At 29.4% G+C, this 24,202-nt stretch overlaps 1 protein-coding gene, 1 long non-coding RNA gene and 1 pseudogene across 4 annotated transcripts; 1 reads left to right on the forward strand and 2 right to left on the reverse strand.

Annotated features, from left to right (window-relative positions):
* Positions 1-4,407: 4,407 nt before the first annotated feature.
* On the forward strand, positions 4,408-9,948 carry LOC133781413 (uncharacterized). 3 transcript variants are annotated; one of them, XR_009870108.1, is made up of 6 exons: positions 4,408-6,827; positions 7,115-7,222; positions 7,342-7,438; positions 8,312-8,390; positions 9,384-9,449; positions 9,759-9,948. It is a non-coding gene; the product is annotated as an uncharacterized LOC133781413 (long non-coding RNA). The 3 variants fall into 3 exon arrangements; XR_009870106.1 differs by having other exon boundaries at positions 4,408-6,155; XR_009870107.1 differs by having other exon boundaries at positions 4,411-7,222.
* Positions 9,949-13,529: 3,581 nt separating this feature from the next.
* Positions 13,530-19,525, reverse strand: LOC133781426 (beta-amyrin synthase-like; annotated as a pseudogene).
* A 288-nt stretch (positions 19,526-19,813) lies between these two features.
* On the reverse strand, positions 19,814-24,172 carry LOC133783645 (beta-amyrin synthase-like). The gene is made up of 7 exons (XM_062223291.1): positions 24,113-24,172; positions 23,909-23,998; positions 23,079-23,279; positions 22,203-22,364; positions 20,827-21,018; positions 20,557-20,670; positions 19,814-19,957 (listed from the first exon to the last, which is right to left on the reverse strand). The coding sequence occupies exons 1-7, from the start codon at positions 24,170-24,172 to the stop codon at positions 19,814-19,816; spliced, it is 963 nt and encodes a 320-aa protein (XP_062079275.1).
* Between the last annotated feature and the right edge of the window lie 30 nt (positions 24,173-24,202).

Below are 24,202 nucleotides of genomic sequence, written 5' to 3' on the forward strand. Positions count from 1 at the left end.
TCGAAACGGGTCGAACAGACCCACTGGAGGTTGAAGACAACCTCAAAACGACATGTCGTCGTTTTTCTGATTTAGTGTCGTTTTTGGTTTTTTGTCATTTTCCGAAGTGCTGTCGTTTTTTAGGATTTATGTCGTTTTCTGACAAACTACATGTAGTTTTCTGAAAAACTACATGTCGTTTTTGGGCATTTATCAGCAAAAAAAATAAAGTAAACTTTTCTGGGCGCGTGAAGATTCCATTTTGGACCAAATTTTCACTATTTTTCTCCTTTTAATTTTTCTCATTTGATTGTGTGATTATATTTTGGGTTTGGTCAATTTAAATTGTTAATTGACACATAATCACATAATTAATTTGAATTAATTTTTTTTTTCTATCACAATTTTATTTTTTATTTATTTCATTGGATGAAGACATAATTATAATTATGTCATAAAAATTATTTGATAGGTGATTGACATTTTTGATAATATATTCATGTCATAGATGATTGACACATAATCACATAATTAATTTGAATTAATTTTTTTTTCTCTCACAATTTTATTTTTTATTTATTTCATTGGATGAAGACATAATTATATTCATGTCATAAAAATTATTTGATAGATGATTGACATTTTTGATAATATAATTATGTTAGTGAATAATTAATTGAGTGCTTATGTACTCACCTATCGTGAGTCTAAGCATGTCAATTTTGTTATTCATAAAATTGTGAGAATTGTGATAAATTTATCGTTAATTAATTTAATCTCATACAAAGCCATTTTTTATTTGTTTATCATTCCATAATTTTGTTATATATATGCCTTTCGTGATTTTGATAATTTTTTGTGAATATCATTGTTGTTATTATTATGAATTCTTTCGGGGCATATACTATGGAAAATGTGTAATAAGATATTGGTCATGGTTTGTGCATTTATTATAAAAATTATTGTCAATATTTAATTAATATTTTTGGTAATAAAATTTGCTAGAAATACAAAATTGCGCAATCGGCCTTATTAGATAATTATGAGATTAAATTTTTTCATTGAATGTGTTGTGCTTACCTGTCGTAAGTTTTCACATGTCAATTGTCGAAAATTGTGATTCATGTTAAATATTTTTCTCCCGTATCAATCACAATTAAAAACTAAGATCCATACATGCAATTTAGTCATCCTGTTGATGATTTTACTGTAAAGTAGGATGCTTAGATGGTGAAGGAAACACATTAGATGTCATGAACCACACAATCTTTTCTACCCTATCGGTAGTGGATTAGATGAATTTGGTTATGATATTTAAAGTAGTTGTCCTTACCTGCGTAAGAGTCATATGTTTTGTTTGAACGACTCTAACATGACATGATCGCTTCCGTTGATAGATCATTGAGAAAGCTAAGAAAACGAGCAGATTGCATAATCCTTGTTTTCACATAGTGGCACTGCTCTAAGATATTTTTTTTTAGTATTAAGCAATCCTAAAACCTCTACCGCTTAGTTATCGGATGGGACTATAATATGTCTTGTCATATCGATCTCTCATTAGAAAATTGGACTAAGCCTCGAAATTGATAAATCTTGAAATCATTTGAATTCAAAGATGCCAAGTTACTGCATGCTCAGTGGGAGTATTGCGATGGGTGTCAGTTGGTTTTAGTAAGGTATATATGTGTCGATCGATCCCTATTGACAAATTTTATGAGGGTGGAATCACTTAGGAATTTTTCTTGGGCATCTAAAGTGATATTCCTACGTTTGCTACACAATGATGAGTTCAGGAGACTAGTACGTTGGTTTTGTGCCTTGAAATAGTTTCGGTAGAACTAATGAATCAATTATTACAATACTTTTATGCTTAAGGATCAAGATAAGGCATAGATCATAAGTTGACAAGTTTTGGATCAATATTACAATGGATGTATGATTGTCATTGTCTATTCCGAAGAGATGGTTGTGTTAATTGTGAATGTCTGTAAATATAGTGAATTCAAGATAATGGGTTAATGCATATGTACTCGATATCATATCGTTGTTGCTAGTAAAATTGAGGATAGCTAAGCTATATTTAGGCAACAATTTTGGATTGATTTAAGTCTGAACAAAGTTTTCAGTATAGTGACTTTGATAACTTAGTTACAATTTTGGATGAGAAATGGAAATAATAGAGGATATAAGTTTTTTGACTTATTCAATCTCAGTACACATATTCATCGCTAATGACTATCATAATTATTGATAATTGTTTTACAACCCTATTGTCCACAATGATTAATCTATAATGCATACAAATTTTGAGAGATATCGAGTATTTATCACTTTTTTGTTAAGATCTCTCATGCATTATTATCTTGAGCACAGTCTTCTCAAAGTTTTGACTCATCAAAGTTTGAAAGCTTTTATGTTTTAGAAAGCTTTATAGTGGAAAATACCTAAGGCATTAAACCATGCATGCATAATGATATGCAGTCACTTTTTTATGTGTATTGTTTCTCGAAGTGACAAGGATACAACAAGACTGGTAGATAGTCTTAATTGTTGTACTCCATGCATCTTGGTTTGATGGTTGTTATTATATTTGAATGTCTCTCAGGCCAAATTATGTGTAGTATACATATCCTATTGATATGATATCATACATAATTTATTTGATTGCCTATTGCATGCTGGAGATTAATATGGTGTTTGTTGATTATATTGTTCCAAGTGAGAGAGATATTTGAATCTTGTATGGACTAATATAATCACAAACATAATTCCATATTCACAACCATGTTAGTTGTTTTTCGAAAGAGACAATGTGAGATAAGTCTTTCGCAGCAACACTCAAGATACTAAGACTCAATGGATCATATCGTTTTATTCTGAATAGCCTCTTGAATGTTGTGATTGAATAAGAATTTACATCTAAGGCTATTTCAGAAGTTCTAATATTATGAGGCAATATAGGACATTGCATTTGACAATCTTGGATTTTAATCATATGAGAGAAGATGAACATTTAAGTGTTTTATTGAGAATATCAAGTTTAATATGTATGGCTCTTCTAGCTATTATTTTTGATAAGTATATAAAGTTATCTATGGTGGAGTTTTAAGCTGGCATTAGACAAGGGTTAAAATTTTATTTAGGGAATAGTTGGATTTATCCCTCATTTTGTTGCTTCCGCTGTTATTATTGATGACCTACAATTGGCCAGATTATTGTAAGAAACTCCATATGCGGACAAATAAAGATAAAGGATCGAGACAGTTTGATAAACCTGTGATTCCATACACGAGATAAGATTAATTACATATACCTCTAAATTTCTAATCGATGGTCATTGGTAGTTCTTAATCCTTATTTAGAGAATTGATATGGTTATTTCATGATTTCCAAGCTATGATCAAGCGTGAAAGTTTAGGCTTAATCCCATAATAATTGGGAGATTTTCTTGATGGTGGTTCATTTTAAGAATAAGTTGTTTGATGGTTAAAGTAAGGTGAATTAAAGCCTATAGCTAGTCTCCACTATAACAATGAATTTGTTCATTACTATTATTGAGTTGTAAAGTGGTGACTATTTGGAAATCAATATATAAGGATGCAAGAACTAAATTCTTGTTTAAAGGACACCCGAGTTCAATGCATTAAATCCATTTTGAGGCAGGACATCAAGATAGTGATTACTGTAATTCTCAAAATAGTCAATTCGAATCTTTATCGTTAGTCAACACTATATGAGAGATCAGTGGGAGCAATGATATGTTTATATTGTCATTTGATATAGTACATTGCTCATATCTTATGATTTTGATCTATTTTGGAGACAAATTAAGCCGTTATTTGATAATATCTGTCAGATGAAGAATTCTTGATAAACCTTGTATGGTCTAAAAATTTAGATTCTTCGTGATGAGATCAACGGTAGACTGAATAGTATCATAGTTTGCATTGACTAACTATTGTAGTGATTAATGTTTTGATTTCATTGAAAATCTTTAAATAGTCTAAACTGTGATGTGTTATGAACGACCTAAAGTCCATGATATTAGTAATGATGAGAGATCAAGTTTGAGATTATCTCACATATATGCTTATTGAAGGCAGACTAGGGCTTACTCAAGTATACACATTCCTATCGTGATATCTGTTATAGGCATGCTAGATTGGTACTTGAGTTGTCATCCTTATGGTACCAAGGATGTGTTAGCAATCGACAAAACAACATTGTGACATATAGTAGTTGGTTTTAGTGATATCGATTGGAAAGGCTGCATGGATGATAAAATCCACTTATAAGCATTCATGATTTTAGGAGGAGCTATTTTGTAATTAAATGTCATATGAACACCTACAACTTCCTCTCTCATACAAAGTGAGTATAATGGTAAGGGAAGTTAAGGGAAGTTATATGTGATTTGCTATCTAGTTTGTGTTGTTCTTTCTGCTCTATTTTAATTATAGGTGTTGGGTTAGTACATCTTCTTTTTTCTTTCATTTTTGTGTGTCCATACCTTGAGTGAATTCTCTGTCAAAAGAAATAAACTTTTTCTTTTTAAAAGATAAGCCACAAACCACTACAAAAAACTTAACTTTTAGTCACAGCCATTTTGTGACAACAAAAATAATGTGACTAAATATATTTTTTAGTCATAATTTGTAGCACAAAATATTTTAGTGACAACAAATTTTTAGGAAAATGCAGCAAGTAAGACTCTAGCAAATTCCAACAAACCTTTGGGGCATATAAACATGTGCAAATAAGATTCTATCCAAACAAAACATGCCATTAGAAACAGCTATCAAGAATAGAAAATAAAACAAGATTCACAACTTACTTTAGTGAGAAGCCAATGATTCAGAGGCCTCCATCTGATCACTTAATTTACTCTATTACAGGCTTGTATCATTCAGTATAACGAGTTAGATACTCAGTAGGGGTGAAGGATCAATCAAAATTTTGGGTTAGGATTGGTAGAAAGTGTAAATGCAGCATTGATGGAAGTATTTTCAATGTTCTTAGTTTTAGTCATTGGGCTTATATTTATAGGTAAAATTGTACAAAAGTAAACAAGAGGCTGTTTCAGTCTGGTTTTCATGGTAGCTAGTTTGAGTTTGTTTCAGTTAAGCAAGAATTGGCAAAAGTTATACACTAAAGCAAAGAGAGGTTGAATTTGGTTTGATAGGTAATACTGAATATAATTCTAACTGTTCAACAAAAGAATAAACAAATCCACCTGGGGTGTTCTTTTTCTTCTCCCACTACCAATAACTTGCCTTGGCTATCAGATTTTGGCTCGTTTTACTTAGGTTTTTACCAAAAGACAATGGTTAGCATTATGAAATTGATGTGAGAAAATAAAGGAGAAAATAGTCATACTTGTGTATTTTTTGTTTTTGAGTGAGTGACTTTGAGATATTTCCATCTCCATGATAGTGGAGAGTTCGATAGAAGTATTGTTGTCAATGGCAATTTATTGTGTGATTTGGTGTGATGTGAATTGATTTGATTGGTTTATTTGTAAAAAAGAAATAAAAGTATTGTGAAATACAATGAATTCTTCATATCTTTTAGTGTTAAATTTTCTCACTTCCAAATAGATAAAACAATGGCAAAAAAATAGTGATTCAATTCTTACTGTATTTTAAATGTTGTAATGAGCAATTGAAACACAGATAAAAAAAGTATCAAAGATGGATAAAAGACCAAAAAAGTTTCTAAAGAAACAGCAAATAATTTGAAGATAAGGGTCAAAAAGAAAAAGAAGAATGTAAGCTACTAAAGCTGAAAAAAAAAGAGTTAAAAAATGAGAGGACAATAGGAATGAATCTTTTTTCTTGGGTTGGCTTGTTAATGAAGAATACTTTTGTGTCCTTTAGAAGTAGCAGCCTAATGAACAAGCAAAGAACCTTCCAAAACCTTCTCTCAAAAGCTCTGGTTTATAATAAGATATCACTTCAATTCATTCATGCACACACAAGCACAACTCATCTTCTTTCTTTCTGCATTGTGCAGTGACTTTTCCCAAACCTCTTTTCCTCCACTTAAAATGGTTGATAATAAGCTATTCAAATATGTTTCCTTAGTACTTTTGGTGCTTAATTTTTGTATGTATGTCATTGTGTTGAGCATTGGTGGTAATGCTCTCAACAGAGCCATTGACTATGGCTTTGTCATTGGTATATCTCAGTCTCTCTTTACTTCATTAGCATGACAACCAAAGAAAAAAGATACTATTTTTCTTCTTCTTCACTACAGGTCCTGATTTTCATCAAATATTTCAAAAATTGCATTCTTACAAAAATTGCATACATACATTGAATATTTCAACAAATTGTTTATTGTTTTAGTTTCTGTGATTGTGTTGTGTGTGATTATCATTGTTATTCAACCAAGTCTCATCCTCAGTCTTTATACTCTCAATCATGTTTCTTCTACGCCTTAAAGTATCTCGTTTGGTAAAAATGATAGTTAAAGTCGATTATGTGTAAACAAAATAAAATTATTAGAATTGGAGATTATTTGGAGTGTACTTAATTTGGTTATAATTGTTCTAAGATATATGTAACATATGAGATTTACCACATTCGTGTTGCATTTAATAGTTAAGGCTTCTTCAGCTGGCATGATAGGAAATGATGCCAACATAAAACTGAAACCAAACTCATCAAAGCACATCAAATCTAAACTACTTAAAGTATATAAAACTAAACAAATAATATTTATCTACACTAATTTGTTACTTCTTTGTATGTTGACCAGATTCATGTGCCGTGTGCTTTTATTTCATAAAACTGAAACCAAACTCATCAAAGCACATCAAATATAAGTGTAATGATTTAATTACAATGGTAATTAAGTAACATTCTGAGTGCATAATCAATTGCTGATTTTATGTCTATTACTTTTCAGCTTTTTCATTTAGCTCTTTATTCTTCTATTTTATTATTATTATTCATCTCTATCTACCCTCAATTAACTAGCTTGCTTAGTTTAATAATCAAAAGTAAACAAAGGCTAGTTGTTTTTTTCTTATTTACTATTTTTATCATTTAATTTTCTTGTATCTTTTTTCTTCTTATTTACTATTTTGTTTTAGCAAGGATATATAATGGAATTTGGATTGGAAAATCTGCAGGGATCATGATGAGGCGACCTTTGGTCTTGCAGCTTGACAAGACAAACGAGGGAGCTCAGAAATACGTCGAGTTTCTTCACCTTTGCAAGAGGAGATTCACAGATTTTGGTATGTGGTGTATAACTTAAAAATAAATTTGATTCGTATCTGTTTGTACATGATCAACTTGTTGCTCATTTGTTCTCGTGTTGATTTTTAGCTTGATAACTTGTGTTTACATGAAACAGGAATTGATGTTCAGTTTTTAAGTTACATAATTATTTTTGCCAAAACTTGAGAAGAGAGCTGGCAATTAGGAGTCAGAAAATTTGAGGTCAAATTTAGGTAAACTTCTCGAAACTTCTGATTTTTATGAATTTGATCCCAGAAACTTGGCCTTTGTTTTTGGGGAAATTTCTCATGCATGCCACTAGAACTGTTGTGTTGTTTGTCATTTGAGGAGATTACTCTGAAGTTTATTACTGTGAGCGAACGCGTAACTGCCAATTAATGTTCTGGGTGATTTTGTTCATTTAAATGATGGATGCATATACTTTCAGTTTTATTAAGTACTTTTCCTACTTGCATGATGCTTTGAGAACTTTTTTACTGCAAAAGATTGATAATCTAGCCAAAGGTGATAAGTGCCAAATAACAATGATATCAACTTGGGCAACTGAATTATACTTTGACAAGCTTTTACTCCCCACACCCCCTTTTTTTTTTGGGTGTGTGTGTGTGCACGCATAAAGTTTGGATTTAAGAACTCTGATTTCTCTCTTTATTTTTTGTCCTGCTGCCTAGATGGGTTACAGATTTTTTATCCAAAATGAAATATTATAAAAAAAAAATTGCATAATGACTAAAAGAAGGGAGCAGAAATTTCCCCAAAAGAAAAAGGATTCTAACACAAACAAACCAATAGTACAACTCAGCGTAAAAAAACTAACTTATCTGATAGATATGAGTTCCAACTTTGTGAACACAGAATTATACTTATTAGCATTTATGGCAGAGCTTTTTGATTTTACTTTCCTGTATAATTTATTACTATTTGCTGTTGTTTCAGATAAATTTCAAACTTGATCTTTTCTGTTTTAGTTTAGAGCTGTAATTAACTTCTTTTTAAAAATTTTTTTTTACATAATCACGTGATCTTTTTATGTTCTTACTTAGATGAAAGAACACAAGAATTAATTATTTAGCAATATGTTGCAGTTATGGCCGGGTTGAAGAGTTGGTGTTTTTTGCCAGTTTAAAGGAGCAGTATGAAATCTTAATTCATCATTTCATACAGGTGCTTCATCATTCTTTTCTGTTCTGCATTTCATTTTTGTGATTGCTGTCATCATAAATCACATTTACTAATGTTTTATACTAGTTCTGTACTTTAATCCATAAATACTCATACACACTTAGTATTGCTTCATCATTTTAAGACTTCTTTATCACGCATACGCTTTTAACTTTGTATTGAGTAGTTAAAAAGTTATTATTTGATATACTCTTGCATTCGTTGGAAGGGAATATTTTCCAGTGCATATTTTCAATATATATATATATAATGGTTTATCTATGTGATTACATATTGTGATTACATGGGTTTTCAAACCTGAAACAGTAGAGAATCTTTCATTCTTGTTGTGCTGCATACATACACACCACTTCAAGATCACACACTTTCTGATTAAGCACAAAACTCAGAACACAATAAATATGGTTATACTAAAACAGATATTTAAGAGATGTGAAATGGCCCATTTTGAGACATTGCTGCTGCATTGACTTATTCCTATGGTGTCAGCCTCTTAATCTCTGTTCTTATAGTGTCAGGATCTTAATATTAAGTTGTAAAGGATAGTCTGGCAGTGTGGGGATTTTTATAGTATTATTTTATATAGTTCGATCTCACACTAGAGATTAGCATGATTAGTGATACTGATTTTTGTAGTTAGTAATGGCAGTACTTTCTGATTAGCATGATTAGTGATACTGATTTTTATAAATGACTAATGGAAAGATTGTAGTACTTTTATTACTACAAATTTTATCTATTAAGTGGTAGCTGCTAGATCTCTTATGGTTTTCTATGAATCTGTTAGTCTTACTCTAATTTTTAGCTCATTATAAGTGATGTATTCTCTTTTTCTATTTAACACTTCAATATATTTCAATAAAGTTCAGTTCATTCATTGTCTATCCTCTCTGATTTTCTCATTCACTTTCATTTCTGAATTTAACTGTTTGTTTTGTGGGAAATTCATATGCTTAGATTTTTCTTTCTTAATAGGCTGATATGACCATGTTAGAAGACGAACTACCAACAAAAAGATGACTTTCATCAGCCCTTGTCAAGGTATAAAGAAGAAAGTCTTTTGTTGTCTGCTGAATGTTTCTTTCATTTTCATTAAGTTTTAGGTATTGATAGAGTACTCTGTTTGGTAGTGGAATTTTCTCTTCATTCATCTCTTAGCTTATTGTTTTAAGTTGCATGTTTTGTTGCTTCAGTCGTTTTGCATGGTAGTACATCTTGCTATACCCTGCTGTTTCGTCCAAGTTTTGGAGTTATTACAAATTTAATTTAAACTTTATATGCTTACAGGTGGAAACTAGCTTAAGTCTTATGTTCTTTATAATAAAAGGACTTTTTTTTTACAATGTGCAGGTATATTGATGATTTCTTTGGAGCAATTCTTGACAACATTTGTAGTTGAGGCCTTTAGAATGGAAGAATGTATTTCACTAATTTTTGTATACATTTCTTGTTTTGTATTTAGTGATAAAGGAATCTGAATTGGGCATAAATATTGTAATTACATTTGAGTAATTAATAAAAATCTATTTATGTTACCTTATTTGGCTTCAACTTTCATATTTGTTTTCCTAGTTTTGTGTAAGTAAAAAAAGATTATGTTTCTCTAAGCTAATATAACACGTGTTATACTAAAGTGTAGGATAACACAAATAATGTGTTGTACTAAAGTGTAGTATAACACAAAAAATGTGTTATAATAAAGTGTAGTATAACACAAAAAAAATGTTATATAATCGACTATAAATAACATAATTCAACACTTATCTATATATTAAAATAACACAGAAATTGTGTTATCGTTGACAGTACAATAACACATTTGTATAACACTGATAAAGTGTTATTTAAAGTACCCTTAAAACATTAGAAAGTGTTATCGTATGTTTTGATAACACATTTTTGGTGTTATTAAAAGCATTTTTTCTTGTAGTACCATGGTGTAATGACCCAACTACTCTAGACTTTGGACCATTAATGAAAACTACACATAGACCCTAATCCTTAACAGAACTTACAAGTGAAAAGATTATAAATTTATTAAAACTTGTAAAAACAAATTGTTAAACTTACATAAAATTTAAAGTAGGATATGGGATCCCATTGTTTTAAAATTAAAACATAACATACTTGTAATTAAAAGAGATTACATAAATAAGTGTGGAAAAATACACATAAAAACCATAAGTGAAGACTTCATCCTCGAATCGAAACTCTCGGCTCTTTGAATCCATTCCGCTTCAATACACATTCCCCAAACTTTCAAGAACCTTTCCCGCCACTAAAGCTATTTTCCTGCACATATAAACATAAAAGGAGTGAGCCTAATGCCCAGCAAGAAAAAATCTAACACATAGACCATATACATAAATTTCATAAAGAAACATAAAACATATCATAACACTTATGTTACATACATACTATAATGGCAATTATTACTTGGGGTCCCATAAACTAAACAAGTTATATGCCCATTAGATTAGTGGGGCTTGCTAGCTAAGCAAGTCATATGCCCATAATCTATTTGGGGCTTGTTAGTTGTATGGGTCATATGCCCAAGTCTACAAGCATACTTAACATAGCATATTACATAACACAAATTCATAAGATAACATATAAAATCATATAACACATAAATTCTAGCCTATTTTCCTTACCAAAATTACTGGGATATGAGAACAGATTTTGGGACTTTGGAACACTCCTAAAAACCATAAATAATAGGGTAAGTATATTGAAGAAAATGGATGAAAGTGATGAAGGAGCTATACTATCAAAATATACTTACCAAAAACCTTGTGCTCAAGAACTTAGATTTCCTAACCAAGAATAAGAATAAGGTTAGAATACTGAGTAGAAGACTATGAGAACTTTAAAGAAAATAATACAGAAATGGACTAGAGTTTGGGATACCTTGAGTACTTCTATGACCAATCTAAACCTTGAACCGAAATGTGAGATAGAACCTTACTTCCCAAGTGTTTGGTAAGCTTATAGTGATCAAGCTTATAATTCCCAACCCAAGTGTTTACACTCTCACACTAACCTATCAACTTGCAGCCTCTAACTTGTTTAATAGATGAATAAATGACTGGGTACTAGGTCCTATTTATAGAGTTTAGGAATGAAAATATCTTCATTTAACTTGAATAAAAATAATGGCTTTTTAAGTGAAAAACATTTGAATTATCGTTCAGCAGAGGCTGAAGACTCGTTCAAAAAGATGCTGGACTTATCAAGAGGTTGAAGATTTGAATGGAGAACATTTTCAAAAACTTTCAAAATGCCCTGAAGGAGGCGATATATCGCACCCTGTAGGCGATATATCGCCTGGGCCAGTATGCCCGAGGCAATCGTGCGACGTTTTTTTTTGTGCTGCGATATATCGCCCTCTATAGCTGCGATATATTGGCATACGCTGAATATTTAAACACGAAATTACACATTTTTAGCTTAATTTGAATTCAGTAAACAGCGTTGACTAAGCCCTCTAACGTTTTCAAAGTTGCTGATTGACCCTAGGATATTCAAATTTTAACCTTAATAAATTTATTCCTCAAAATACTTAATCATTATTAAACATACACATGACATGTGCTATAATCTTATTGGATCTTATCTAAACCTTATAATATAATAGATATTACCCTCAATATCAGTCATATTAATCAAACCTTAGGTTAAAATTAATATTCCTAAACTATAGGTTAAACTTAGAAAATCTACAAGTGTTACAATGAGTGACCAAATAAATCACAGTCTGAACCAAAAATCCACAGTCATAAAGATAATACTATTATTACTATTATACTACTATCTAACTTAGCTAAGTAAAGTTCTTGGACTCTACACATGGAGTGATAGTGCATACATGAATGGTGCTCTAAATCTCCAGTTCTCTTTCGGGGCCTCTTCGAGTGGATGTTAACAACAATTTTCTTAATGATGATCCAAGGAAGAGCACTCATTAATGATACAATTACTAGGGGTTTAAAGATCCCAACAATTCTCACGGGGTGTTTGTTTTAAGTAATTGAGTTGCCTTGGAAAGTGTAGAGAGACTTAGGATGGAGGTAATATTAAACTCTTGTGTACAAAATAGTTCACTTTACCCTTAAAATACATATGGGGCCCACACAAATTATTAATTTTATCCCCTTAAAATTTGAACCAAACATAGGAAAGGTTTTAAATTCCCATTCCCACCTTTACTTTACCCCATACCAAACACACCCTTAATTAGTTGGTTTAAACAAGCATCTTAATTATTTGGTTTGAGAAGCTGAAAAGAGTTTTTTTCCTTTCCAAGAATGCTCACTAGGTTAGACTAAACTATATTTGTTCCACATAATATTCATCATTTGTATTGATATTTTGGTCTATGGTGATGATCTTGATCACTAGACACTACAAAAAAAGTTATCCTTTAGTTACAATGTTTAGTCGTAACATCAATTTTTCGCAATTAAATATCATTTTTAGTCATAACAAAAAATTATTTGTTACTAAAAAATAATATTTTGTCACAAGTTATATTACTAATATAGTTTTAATCACAATCTATTATACACAATGATAAAATTTATTTATGATTAAAAAGACATTAAGTCACATCTAATTGTGATTTTTGTGATTAATACTTTTAGTCATAAATTTTTCAATGATTACATAGATATGATTGGTTTGTACATTTTGTTTTTATCTATTAGAAACTGTACACCTGACACTATAAGAAAATGAGACTTTAGTTATCAATTATAAGTGCAAGCAAGTAATAATATATCTAAAATATTATAATATTAACACAATGCATGTTAAGCCACCAATAAATAAAAGTGTACCAATAATATGAGAGCAATCTTTATTTCATAATAATAGGCATATAATTAACATTTTCCTCAAATGATTCAAATAGATAAAGTGAACATATCAAGCTTCAAAGACTACATTCTAAATTATAATAAAAGACTTCTTATAATAATGGATATTATTATGAAGTCTATTATTAATTTGTACTCATAATAATGTCTTATACTTAATCATTACCTCACAACTCTTTTTATTAGTTTTAACCACACACATTAATTCTTAATTAAGTGCTTCGATCTTTAACTTGTTCTTTGCATGGCAATAGAACTCGATTGCGATACTCTGCAAGCGCCCATAATGGAAAAATGTTTTTGTATAATGGATAATGTAGTGGACAATTCATCTTGAAAACTCCAACTATGTCCTGGCATGGGTCATAATAAAATAAAATCAATTATTTATTTGTTAGACAAAAATAAATTCAACTTCTCTTTTAGGAGACAACAATTTCAAAAGATTACTTTAATTTTTAGAAAATACTATACATTCCTTAGTAATTTTTGTTCTCATTAATTTTTGCATTAAAAATAATATTGCTAATATATATATATACCTATTCTGGAAAATCACCATTTTCCATTTGAGAATTGATAATGAGCTTGGCAGCTCGATGAAGAGGTGTTGGGTCTCTTTCTGCTTGTCCAGCATGAATCAATGCCATCATAGCCCATGAAGTTTGTACTAAGTTTGATCTATTTTATGGAAATGCTACATATTCCTATAATACAATCAAAATTAATATAATTATATATGAGAAGATAAAAATGAATTGTAAAAAAAGTTATATACTTCATGTTAATAAGTTAGAGAAATTGATGAAAATGACTTATTTTTTTTTTAAGTGATTTTGCACTCTTATCTAATTTTGATAATATTTTGCAAAATAGCTTTTGTCTAAAATTCGACCAATTGTCTAAATTTTTCGACCGACTGTTTGAATTTTTCGATCACCTGTCTATATTTTCGACTAGCTGTCGACCAAATTATGAAAAGTCATTTTGCAAAGAATTATTAAAACTAGGCTAGAGTGCAAAATATATATTAACTAATTACATTATAAAAATATTCAAGTAAAATAAAATCTAAACACTTGTAATTATATTAAAAGCATAATTTAATTTACCAAAACTATAGTTATACATATATATTGAAATCTAACGTACGTGAACTCGTACATGTTACAATTATATTTATCATATAACACAAAATTATATAAATATACCAATTCAATATTTAGGATGTTATTAAAATTACTTTTTAAATATTTTTTTTATATTAAAAGCAAATAAAAATATTTTTCAAAATCATATGTTTGGTATATCTATTTTAATCATTTTAAATTTATAGCTTAATTTATTGTCAAAAACAATTTGGGGCATCCCTATCTTATGTGGGTTATTTGTTAAACTTCAAAGATAGATAAAGTATGTTCTTAGGCTAGACAATGAATTTAGTTTGATGAAATCTTTTATTCCAGCTATTTGCATTGTATCATCTTTCCAATTACAATCTCCGATAAAAAAAATAATAAATAAAAATAGAGAGAGATGTTGTCTGAACAACATCACTTAATTAAAAGTCAATTGAACGAACAAATTAACACAAGAGAACACGTGAAATGATACCTTTTTAGGGCATGAAAGGTAGCTCTCTCCCCAACCGCCATCAATTGTTTGTTTTTTGAGTAGGAATTCAACTCCCTTGCGCATAGTTGGACTGTTGTTGTAAGTTTTACCAACTGCGGCTAGTCCTCCAAGCGCAAACCACGAAGCATATGTGAAACAAATTCCCCAATTGCCATACCTATATAAAGTAAAGCCTCTATATAAGAATAGCTTCGGGACTAAACTAATTGTATTCTAATTGAGATGTTATAACTAAATAGAGGCATCCGTACAAAAAAAATTTCAAACACTCAAAAGTATAAACTTTAACAACAATAACAATAAAAACTCCCTAATAAACTATTACATATTTAAAAGTAATTCATGTAATCAAATGTAGAATAAATCTTTGATTTTCTCTTTTGAGCACAAATAAATAACATAATACATATATTTATTTGACTGTATATATAATTATTACTATATAGAGGTATACTTTCTTAATGTATGACTTAAAAAATGTATAACTAATTATATTCTTATTTATAAATTACCTAAATTGAGACCATTTTTTTAATAATAAAATAGATGTTATTCTTATATGGAGTAGTCGTATATAGAGATTTTACTGTATACATATATACAAAAACTCCAAGGGGTGGCTCAGTTGGTTAGGGCGAACTTGAGGAGATAATCCCTCATAGGTTCGATTCCCCACTGAGTCATTAAACCTCAGGGGGCCACTGGGGCGATCTCTGGCTGAAGCGATGGTCAGGGCGGTCCAAGGAGGGTCATCCACTAATGGATGGACCTCTGGGCATGCTGATATCGCTCAAGTGGTAATTACCACTTGGCACCAGGGCCTCCAGAGATTAGTGGGGGTGGGGCCCCTGATACCCTGGGTTAGAAAAAAAAAATATATATATATACAAAAATCAATAACAACTTTCAAAATGTTTTGTTTATATATGCAGTCTAGAATGAGTGATGATGCTAACCATGAACCATCATGTCTTTGTTTGTTTTCCAGATACTGAACAGCTCCTTTTATGAACATCTTAATTTCTTGTTCCCTATGCCCTGGATATAGCTTCTTGAATAGTACTAAAGCTTGGATTGCAGTAGAAGTGCATTCCACATACTCATGCTCGATAACAATTTCTTCAAGAAATTCCACAGGATTTAACATCTGAATTTGAATTAATCCAAACACAAAAATTACATTTATTCTTAATTTAGAAAAAAAAAATTGCAACTATATATTTAGGGAGCGATTACAACGCATCCCATTTTTTTGTAATACTGGTGCATTCTTTTTCTATTTTCGACACCTGGATAGGTATATAATCCAAATTTTTTTTATATAACGGTGTACATTGTAGGTATTTAGAATATCATGCAAATTTTCAAAAAATTTCGAATAGTTTACGAAGCCGAAAACATGGTTCAAACTGTCAAATTTTACACGCGTACACAAAAAAACAGGTACGCGTGCAACAGACAGTTTAGACACTATTTTCATCGGTACAATAATTTATTTGGAATTTCTTGAAAATTTGTAGGATGTTATAGATATCTATAATGTACACCGTCATATAAACAAAATTTATAATTATATCTATCCAGGTGTCGAAAATAGAAAAAGAATGCATCAGTGTTGTAATATATATATTCATATGAACTACTTACTTCCAACCATGCTGGTGATCTAGCGGGCTCCCAAGCTGCTTCACCACCGTTTTTACTCTAAAATAAGTCAAATTCAACAAGGTTATAATTGACACATAAATATAGTGATATAAAAAAAGAAGTTTCTATATTTTCTTTAGGTAAGAATAATTAATTGTGAAAATTAAATTCATAATTGGATCCGAAAGTATATTTCTTATTCTCGTGGTTGTTAGGTTCTTCTAATTAACAAGTGAATTCATACTAATAAAGATTCCAAAAGTCTATCTTTCATGACCAATTGGAACATTCATGTTGTTCCCAATATGAATTATAGTGTTATTTATCCTTCAAATTCTAATTATCATAAGAGAATTGCTAAGGGGGTGCCCAACACCATAAGAAGATGACATATCGTTATTGGTGCAATTTAATATCGGATCCCACTTATTTGAATTTAATAAATATATATCGCTATAACTAATCACAGAGTGTCAACTAATATAGTATTGGGCATCTTAAAGTGTCAAATAACAGCACTCTTATCATAATTGGCACAAATTTTTTTAGAAATTAGAAGTGATCCCACATCCCCTAATCTTTGTTAAAAACTTAATTCTAATTCAATGTATGTCAAATCTTGTACAATGTATCCTAATTCAAACTACGTTGTCTCACATTTAAAAGTTGTCACTCATCTTACTTTTAAAGCATTTATTGCTAACTTGTCCTCATGTGAAATTACTTTTAAAAAGGGGTTGTATTTAAAGAAATGAGACCTTTAAAAAAGAATAATGTAAATGGGTGTTTATAACAGTGAAACAAAGTTTAGATGATTGATGAAATTAGAAATCTTAAGAGAATGCTTGCCAATGAATTTGAGATTAAGGATTTGGGCAAGTTATGATATTTTTCTGGGTATTGATTTACATGATAAAAATTTATATTATCTGACCTAGCTATAACCTATTAAATATATTAGTTAATTATAACTAAGTTTTATTTAGTATTTATGTCTTATTTTATCTTGTATTTATATACGATGATTTATTTTTTAAAGTTATTTTGTACTCTAGTCTATTTTTAATAATTCGTTGCAAAATAATCTCTCATAATTTAGATAGAGAGTCAAAAATTTAGATAGGTGGTCAAAAAATTCAAACAATTGATTAAAAATTTTAGACTGCTGGTTGAAAAATTTAGACAGAGCCCATTTTGCAAAAAATTATCAAAAGTAAGCCAGAATGTAAAATTACCTAAAAAAAAAAGGTCATTTTCACAAAATTTTCAATGTATTGTTTCCTTTCAATCAATAGATCTATTTATTTGTCTTCATATAAATATCTCTATATATAATAAGTGTGTAGATAACGGAAATTCTTGGTTTTAACGGTTTTATTTTTTAAAGGTTAACTTTAACGGAATATTTTTATATTTAACAGAATATTCGTTTGTAAACACTTAAACTTAAATAAAATAAATACATAATTAAAAAAATTAAAGTAAGATATTTTTGAGATATTTTACCATGATAAATATTTAAAAATAATAAATAATTAAACAAATTAAAATATGATATTTTTGAGATATTTTATAATGATAATTATTTAAAAACAATAAAATCATATGTTTTATAATATCAATAATATTTAATTAAACTTAAATTCACTTATTATAATAATATTATATTAAACATATAATATAATCTACTGTGAATTAACAACAAATTGTTTTTTAAAAAAAAACTAGCAAGAAACTTAAATTTAAAATTTAAGTATAATATTTAATAATTACATTAAATATATAATATATAATCTATTGTTGTCACTTCCATATACTTAAACAAAAACTAGAATAAACTAGAACAAACATAAACTTAAATAAAAATAAATAAATTATTTAATTAAAATAATACATTTATTTCAAATTTATACGACATTAATATAAATTTGATAAAAATAATTAATAAATTATATAAATAGAACTAAGCAAACATGCATATTACACGTTGCTTGTATCTAGTATATATATATATACTTATATCAAGGCCATTTGGTATGTTGTCTTGAATTGGCTAATCATTAAAATGCAAGTTTAACAAAAGATAAATACAAAATCATATCTTTTCTATATAATAAATGTGTAGATAACGGAAATTCTTGGTTTTAACGGTTTTTTATTTTTTTATGGTTAACTTTAACGGAATATTCTTATATTTAACATAATATTTTTATATTTAACGGTAGTTTGTAAACACTTAAACTTAAATAAAATAAAATAAATAATTAAAAAATTAAAAAAAGATATTTTTGAGATATTGTACAATAATAATTATTTAAAAATAATAAATAATTAAACAAATTAAAATATGATATTTTTGAGATATTTTACAATAATAATTATTTAAAAATAATAATATGATATGTTTTATAACTTAAATATAATTTAATTAAACTTAAACTAACTTATTAGAATAATATCATATTAAATATATAATATAATCTACTGTGAATTAGCAACAAATTATTTTTTTAAAAAAAAACTAGTAAGAAACTTAAATTTAAATTCCATGCATAATATTTAATATTACATTAAACATATAATATATGATCTCTTGTTGTCCTTCCCAAATACAAAAACTAGAACAAATACAAACTTAAACAAAAATAAATAAATTATTTAATTAAAATATAATATTTAATTGAAATGTATATGACATTAATATAAATTTAATAAAAATAATTAATAATTTTTTTAAATAAAACTAAACAAACGTGCATATTACACGTTGTTTGTATCTAGTATATATATATGTTTGTGTGTTTTTCTCACCTGCAAAGAAAGTATTACATTAACAGTATCATATAATTTCTCAGCTTCCATATTTTCTCCAACAATCTCCGGTGGCATCATCGACAACAATAAGCAACACTGTAATGTATAATTTAAGAAAAAAAACAATGAGTTCAACAGATTGATGTGTGAAAATTAAGAAAAAAAAAGAAAAAAATTAAGAGAGGTACAATTTTTGGTTAAATAATAATTAAACTAATTATAACCTTTAAAACTTCTGCGGTACAATCAGAAACTTGCCATCCTTTAGAAATGTGGCGATACATACTTCTGAAGTCGCCTGAAGGATTGTCTTTGACCTTTATAATTATTAATAATATTATTATTATTACTATGTATAATGCATAATAAAATAATTAGGTCTCCAATTAGAGCTCCATCGATCTTCTAGGATTGTAATTATTGTTTCACTAATTAAACTTTTGAATTAGCACTAACCTGAGATTTCTTAATGAAGTCATGACCTTTAGCCAAAGTTGGTCCAATTTCATCAACAAGGTTACTTGCAAGAAAAGCTTGAATTGCAAAAGTAGCATCCCACGATTGGCTACCAAAACTCTACAAAAATTAAAGGTGTAAAAATGTATTTGAAAATGTCACTTAATAATACAAATCCATTGTTAAAAATACAAACATGAAGAGAGCGACTACAACGCATCCACTTTCTATTTTCAACACTTTGATAGATGTAATGTCAAGGTTTTTTTTATATGACGGTGCATATTTGTTAAAATACAAATATGAAGGGAGCGACTACAGCTTGTAGCTATCAAGAACATCCTACAAATTTTCAAGAAATTCAGAATAAATTATGGTATCGAAAATAAGATTCAACCAGCTTGTTGCACGAGTGCTTATTTTTTGTATACGCGAGCGTGTAAAAATTAACTGTTTGAACCTTGATTTTGATACTTCTTAAAATTTTGCAGGTTGTCTTAAAAGATTACAATGTATACTGTTATATAAAAAAACTAGAAAACAAATTATCGAGGTGTAGAAAACACGAACTGGCTGCACCGATGTTGTCAAAAAAGTAGATGCCCTGTAGTCGCTACCTATATATATGTATAAATAAAATATGTATGTGTGTACACTACATGTTAAGAAGAAGAGTTAGTTATGTTCAATTTAGTCTAAGTGTTGCAAGTAGTACTAACTTGTATCTTCAATCCATCTTCAGCAATCCATATGAAGTCTGGAACCCTAGCAAGATGCCTTTTGAAATAGTCACCATTTGGATCTTCAACCCAACATGCAAGCATACATAACGCCTGTCTTAAAAAAAGAATGTGAGCAACTATATATATATATATATAAATAATAATTAAGATAATACCTTAAAAGTTTTGTTCGAAAAGTGTGTGATTGAATTGGATAACTTTGTATATATATATGGTGAGAAATTATGTAAACAATATTTTGATCACCTTTTCTACACATCCAATAGTAATGTATCGACTATTCTCATCTTCGTAATGAATATGCTTCATGGTTACTTGAAGAGCTTTTTCTCTTATAAATTTTTTCAAAGGCCAACGACTCAAAAGAGGCTCGACAAATAGGTACAGACTATCCCATGCAAAATTTTGTACCCAATGACGTTCACAATAAAGATCCTCCTACAAAATTATATGATAAAGTCATCATGTACGTACAATATTTACTTATAAAGATATCGATATAAATATACATAAGGGACGAATACAACGCATCTATTTTCTTTACAACACCGGTGCATCATTTTTCTATTTCGGCACTGGATAGATATAATCCCAATTTTTTTTTATATGGCGGTGTACATTGTAAGTATTTAGAATATCCAACAAATTTTCAAGAAATTCTGAATAGTTTATGAAGCTGAAAACAGAGTTCAAACTGTCAAATTTTACACGCGTACATAAAAAAACAGACATGCGTGCAACAGACAGTTTAGATCATGTTTCGGTACTATAATTTATTCAGAATTTCTTGAAAATTTGCAGGATGTTCTAGATAGCTATAATGTACACCATCATATAGAAAAAATTGAGATTATAACTATTCAAGTGCCGAAATAGAAAAAAGGATGCACCGGTATTGTAAAATAAGGAGATGCGTTGTAGTCGCTCCCAATATATATATTAGGGTGGGCATTCGATCAAATCCAGCATTTTTGTACTAATCTAATCCAATCTAATTAATTAGATTGGATTTTAAAAATAATCCAATCCAACCCAATCCAATCAAATTAGTAATGATTCGGTTTTTTACTTGGATTTCGAGTTGGAACCTCATTTTTTTTCCGAAACCGAGTTGGAACTTGATTTTCAATATCAACTTAAAAGCATACAAAAGATCACTTAAAAACTAAACAACACCATCAATTTAAATTCAAACTAAATAAAGTTATCCACCTTACAAACTTAAAGTAGTATTGTAAAAATTTGAGAGAATGTATGCGTTTATTTAGTGTTTTCTCCTTTAATTAGGTCTTGAAGTGTATAGGGGAAGACTGATAGTTAGCCAATAACAATTTATTAAAAAATATATAAATAATGAAATACTTTTTAATATATATTATATATAATTGTATTTGATCCCGTTTGTAATTGGATTTTGACATTGTGTCATTTTCCATCCGATTCAATCCAAAATCCAATCCAATCCTATTGTAATTGGATTTGATTGGTTCAGTGTAATTATATTGGTTTGGATGTTGCCCACCCGTAATATATATGAGTTCATTTTTAATGATTATATGTTAATATTTGCCTATGGCTACATACATACATAATTTTTTTTTTTGTGTGTATGTGTTACATACCTTAGCACATTGATGACGTGCATTCCTCCAATTGATTTCATTATAAGGTTGAGCATAAAGTTCCTCCCTCAATTGTAGAATAAGTGGTGTGATGGGACCAACAAATCTTTTTCCATACAAATATGACATAGGCATATAAACCAATCGAGAATAGCACCATATCTAGCTACAATAATGTTTAGAAAGACAAAAAGTACACCGATTACTTAAGAAAATCATCAAACAAATTATAAGTATTTATGTTTAATTAAAGATATAAATATAACCAACATGGATGTATAGCTGAAAAAGAAGGAAGAATCCAAAATTCAGGAGGCATTGGATTGCAACCACTCCAATCAAAGACTCCAAGCATCTACGAAAAATAAAATAATAATTAATTAGTTAATCAAGAACAATATAACTAACGGACAATTCTTCTATAGGGTCTTCACTTTAAGCCCTACTGGTAGGGCTCTCAGTATTTCTCGACCCGTGAACAGTTTTCAGCGTGATTTTTTTTATGACCGTGTATATTGCAGCTATTTAGAGCATCCTGCAAATTTTTAAAAAATTTCGAATAATTTACAGTATCGAAAACTAGGTTCAAACATGTTGTTTTCCACACGCATAAAAAAAATTAGTCACGCGTGCAACAACATGTTTGAACCTAGTTTTCGGTACTGTAAACTATTCGGAATTTTCTGAAAATTTGCAGGATGCTCTAAATAGCTACAATATACACGGTCATAAAAAAAATCGTGCTGAAAACTGTTCACAGGTTGATAATACTGAAAGCCCTACCGGTAGGGCTTAAAGTGAAGCCCTATAGGAGAATTCTCCTATAACTATATACTGTCTATTATATTTTAACATTGAAATTATCTCATTTCATACCGAAAGCCAAGTCTTTCCCCAAGAGAGTATGTTTGTTACACTACCATGGTCAAGAATCCATTTTCTTGCTCTTGCACAAGCATTATCTTGACCATCTTTAGGCAATTCTTCTCCAAGTAAACGCAAACAAATGTAGTTAAATGCTGTCCCAAACATTGAGCTAGGGCCCTCTACATGCAGTCCCCACCCACCATCTTCATTCTAAATGTCACAACAAAATGATCGTGTGTTCAATATGAAGTTATTTTAAATATAAAATGAATGTATATATATAGGACAATTCTTGTATATAGGTGCTTCACTTTAAGCCTTATTGGTGGGACTCTCAGTGTTATCGACTTTTGAATAAATTTCGGCGCGAGTTTTTTTTATAACCGTGTATATTGTAGTTATTTAGATCATCGGCCCGATTTTATGAAAATTCTGAATAGTTTATTGTACCGAAAACTAGGTTTAAACATGTTGTTGCAAATGTGGCTAATTTTTTTTATGCGCGTGGAAAACAACATGTTTGAATCTAATTTTTGGTATTGTAAACTATTCAGAATTTTCTGACAATTTGCAGAAATGTCTAAACAACTTCAATATACATGGTCATAAAAAAAATCACACTGAAAGCAATTCACGGGTCGAGAACACTGAAGAGCCCCACCGGTAGAGTTTAAAAGTGAAGCCCTATATGAGAAATTCCCTATATATATTATTGTTTTGCAATAATAAACTGTCTTTGTGAAATGTTTATGTTATTATATATTAAAGGCTAAAATGTCTAACAAAATTTGACAAAGATGAACACCATAACCAAATTTTAGTTGAATAAGCATCTATACCTGATGATAATGTATGTAACGAAAAATTTCCTTACGATGTTCACTAGTGAAAATGGTATTAAGGTGACCTGTAATGTATAGACACATGACCTACAACAAAATAAACAAAATGTTATGTTAATGTTTTTAAAGATAAAAACTAGAAATTGTATATATTAAAGGAGGATTCTCCGGTGTACTCGAAAAATGGGCACACTGGTGCACCCTCTTGATGTTTTTAGCTTGAGAAGTATTTTTAGCGATTTTTGTTATGATTGCGTACATTGTAGCTATTTGAAGCGTCCTGTGAATTTT

Source organism: Humulus lupulus, chromosome 6 (genome assembly GCF_963169125.1).
Source record: "Humulus lupulus chromosome 6, drHumLupu1.1, whole genome shotgun sequence".
Lineage (NCBI taxonomy): Eukaryota > Viridiplantae > Streptophyta > Magnoliopsida > Rosales > Cannabaceae > Humulus > Humulus lupulus.

Excerpts from the sequence above, each read along its gene's own strand:
- LOC133783645 (XM_062223291.1), bottom strand. The coding sequence starts at position 24,172 with ATGTACGCAATCATAACAAAAATCGCTAAAAATACTTCTCAAGCTAAA. Across the intron at positions 23,280-23,908 it reads GTTACATACATTATCATCAG|AATGAAGATGGTGGGTGGGG; the intron begins GTATAGATGCTT and ends TGTGACATTTAG. Across the intron at positions 19,958-20,556 it reads AAGATGGATTGAAGATACAA|AGTTTTGGTAGCCAATCGTG; the intron begins GTTAGTACTACT and ends TAATTTTTGTAG.